The 3,188-nt window shown below is 48.6% G+C and overlaps 1 protein-coding gene and 1 long non-coding RNA gene across 2 annotated transcripts; one reads left to right on the forward strand and one right to left on the reverse strand.

The window, feature by feature from the left end:
• LOC101784208 (PHD finger protein At1g33420) lies at positions 1 to 3,188 on the forward strand. Its single transcript, XM_004970713.3, has 5 exons — positions 1 to 334; positions 700 to 829; positions 1,188 to 1,403; positions 1,498 to 2,106; positions 2,186 to 3,188. Exons 1-5 carry the CDS (start codon positions 1 to 3, stop codon positions 3,036 to 3,038), a joined length of 2,142 nt encoding a protein of 713 aa, XP_004970770.1. The 3' UTR covers positions 3,039 to 3,188.
• LOC105914492 lies at positions 561 to 1,795 on the reverse strand. The gene is made up of 2 exons (XR_002677712.1): positions 1,243 to 1,795; positions 561 to 816 (listed from the first exon to the last, which is right to left on the reverse strand). It is a non-coding gene; the product is annotated as an uncharacterized LOC105914492 (long non-coding RNA).

Genomic DNA, 3,188 nt, shown 5'->3' on the forward strand with positions numbered 1-3,188 from the left:
ATGGTGGTGAACGGCCGGCCGCTGAAGAGGGCGAGGACGCGGGTGGAGGCCAGGGACTTCGCGGGGTTCCCGGCGGCCGGAGATGGCGGGGCGGCCGGGACGTTCAGGGAGGCGGTGAGGGGGTTCCTCGCGAAGCACGCGAGGCTGCTCCCGCTTCCGTCCATCTTCTCGCCGGCGGCCGCCGCCGCCCCGCCGCACCTGCTGATCTGGAGGGTGTCCCTGAGCGTCGGGGAGGAGGGGGAGGAGGAGACCGGCGGCAGGGTCGAGCTCAACGTCGTTGAGGAGGATGTGCTCCGATCACGATCTGTGTATTGTGATCAGTGCAGAGTCGTGGGTGAGTTGCTTTCCTCTCTTTTCCTTTCTCTTTTTCCCGGAAAATTATTTTCACACGAGAAAATATTGTTAATTTTTAACAGATATACGCATTCTTTTTGTTTCGATCTGCTCCTTTTCTTTTCGATTTATTGAGCGCTATTTGGTTTTAAATCCCAACGTCTTTCTATTTTGAAATTTTATGAAAATTCGGCCCGTTTCACTGTAATTTTCTGGAAGCTTTCGTCTTGTCAGCCAATTGTTAGGCTGTTGCTTTCAACATCCATAACCATGATTGATTCAATCTTCGTTGTCATATCCTGTTAGCATACAGCAACAAAGCATCTGCAGTGGAATCTTGTGTCTGATGCGTTTGTTTGGTTGCAGGATGGAGTGGGCACCCAGTCTGTGGGAAGCGATACCATTTCATCATCGAGAACGACTGCAACCAGCTTTCTGGCCACCGGCGCACCTGCTGCCTTCGCTGCGGCACTCCCATGGTCGCTGGAGAATCAAGGTGGGAGGCACATTTCAGAAAATATACATCATTGCATAACAGGAAGTGGAAATAGGACCTGTTAATACATGACGAGTGATGTCAACATGCCGTGTGTTAGATGCCTATACATGTGTGATTGAATCAAGGTGGTGCTGCACTGCCTACATGCTGTAAATCAGTGCATGCTCGAATCTAATGCAGAGTTTCAAATGGATTGCATCTGGATGGGGCTTGTTTGCACATGTAGAAAGTTATCTCTGCAACCTTCTCTCTTAATAAATCATAAGCCAAGCAATCTGATTGATGTGCTGTGAACTTGTGATGCTCTGAATACTAGTTGCATGTTCTCTTACTTCGAATGCAATGCCTTCTCCAGGTGCGCACTGTGCAACTTTGATATGGATGGTGAGGAGATCGAAGAGTGTGCATACCTGCATTTGGATGACTCCTCTCACTTGCTGCACGCTGTGGTGCATGCAAACGGCTATGGGCACCTCCTCAGGGTAAATGGCCGTGAAGGTGGTTCAAGATTCCTCACTGGCCGTGACATAATGAGCTTATGGGATCGCTTGTGCAAGGTGCTGCATGTGAGGTAAATGAAAGGAGCAGAACAACAATCTTTGATTGGAATCGACACTTATCCAAAATGCTATCCTTCAACCTAACTGTCATTTCCATCACTGCAGGAAGGTCACTGTCATGGACATCTCCAAGAAACATGGAATGGACTACAGACTCCTGCATGCAGTCACCAGTGGGCACCCATGGTATGGCGAATGGGGATACAAGTTTGGTGCTGGAAGCTTTGCACTAACCTCAGAGACATACCAAAATGCAGTAGACATGCTTTCAAGTATACAACTGGCACTGTACTTCTCGAACAGAAGCCCCATCAGGACTCCATTGCAGAACACAATTGCTCTTTATTGGGCACTCTGCGATCGCCAACTAGTGACACTACGGGACCTTTTCCGCTTTATTATGCACCTGCTTCATCAAGCTCAGAAGATGTCAAAACCCTCAACTTATAAGCGCAAAGAACTTGCATCTGATGTGCTCTGTGCGTGGACTAAAGATGATTTTGATCGAGCAGAAGCTGCAATGCTTAAGGTTCTCCGGGTTGTGCAAACTGGACAGTGGGTAGCTTGGCGTGCACTTCGGGGAGCTGCATCAAAGGCTGTTGATTCACAAGAGCTGCTTGATTATTCTCTTCGAGAACTGGGTGGAAAACAACTGGATGATGGCCATTTTGTTGCTGTCCGCTGCAATGCTGAGACAAGTGCAATAGAGTACAGGTGAGCCTTGTCGTCATCCCTTTTAATACCTGAACTTAACCTAGTAGTTTGCTTACCATTATTATTTCATGACAAGCAGGCTGGAATCTTCCTCCATTCGGTCACCAGTTAATGCAGCAACGTTTGAGCCCTCTGTTGAACATCTCCTGCATGATCTTAGATTCCTCTACGATGCTCTGCTGAACCCAGAGTCCATGCTGTCTTCACAGCCAGAGGTGGTGGGTTCATCAGCACATAGTGCAGCAGCAAAGATTCTTGATTGCAAGCAGTTCATCAAGCATTATGACAAGCATGCTCTCAGGACTCCTTCTAACCCATTCTTGCTCTCTGTGAGGTGCTCCATTGAACTACTTGATCACCCAAAAGACTACACAGCACCTCCAGAGGAACTTGTACTTTTACCAGCAAGTGCTACCCTTGCTGAACTGAAAGTGCAGGCTTCAAGGGCATTTCAAGAGACGTACCTCATGTTCCAAAGCTTCCAAGCTGAACAGCTCCCTGACTTTCCAAACTTCAGTGACACAACCCCCGTGAAGCATGTGCTTGGATCAGGCCAGCTTGTTCGGTTAAGAGGACGTTGCACTGGAGATTACCGGAGGATTGTACAGTTCAGGATGGAGAGGGGTTTGGAGAACTGGACTGTGGACTGCTCATGTGGTGCCAAGGATGATGATGGGGAACGTATGCTAGCATGTGATGTTTGTGGAGTCTGGCAGCACACCAGATGCTCAGGGATCAGCGATTTTGAGGAAGTCCCTGAAAATTTCATCTGCAGGAAGTGTGCTAGCCCACGCAAAGGAAAAGGCCATGGGGGTGGGGGTAGCAATGGTGGTGGAAGAGTGGAGGTTAGTGCGGCAGGGAGGTGCAAGGACGAGATTGGATCATCTGTTGGTGGTGCAGGCAAGTTTGGGCGCATGGCAACAGTTGGATGAATGTACATAATGTAGTGAAATGTGTAAATAGTGAGATGGAGAGTAGTAAGCTACCCCTAAAGGCTTTTGTGGACCTTGAGTGGTTAATGGATCTTGTTTATGACCACTGATGTGATGTCAATCTATTCTCCTTGCGCACCCATTCTCTGA

Source organism: Setaria italica, chromosome V, assembly GCF_000263155.2.
Source record: "Setaria italica strain Yugu1 chromosome V, Setaria_italica_v2.0, whole genome shotgun sequence".
Lineage (NCBI taxonomy): Eukaryota > Viridiplantae > Streptophyta > Magnoliopsida > Poales > Poaceae > Setaria > Setaria italica.

Bases quoted from the DNA above. Each gene is read 5' to 3' on its own strand.
- LOC101784208 (XM_004970713.3), top strand. From the start codon at position 1: ATGGTGGTGAACGGCCGGCCGCTGAAGAGGGCGAGGACGCGGGTGGAG. The intron at 1,404-1,497 runs GTAAATGAAAGG...CCATCACTGCAG, and splicing joins TGCAAGGTGCTGCATGTGAG to GAAGGTCACTGTCATGGACA. The intron at 2,107-2,185 runs GTGAGCCTTGTC...CATGACAAGCAG, and splicing joins ACAAGTGCAATAGAGTACAG to GCTGGAATCTTCCTCCATTC.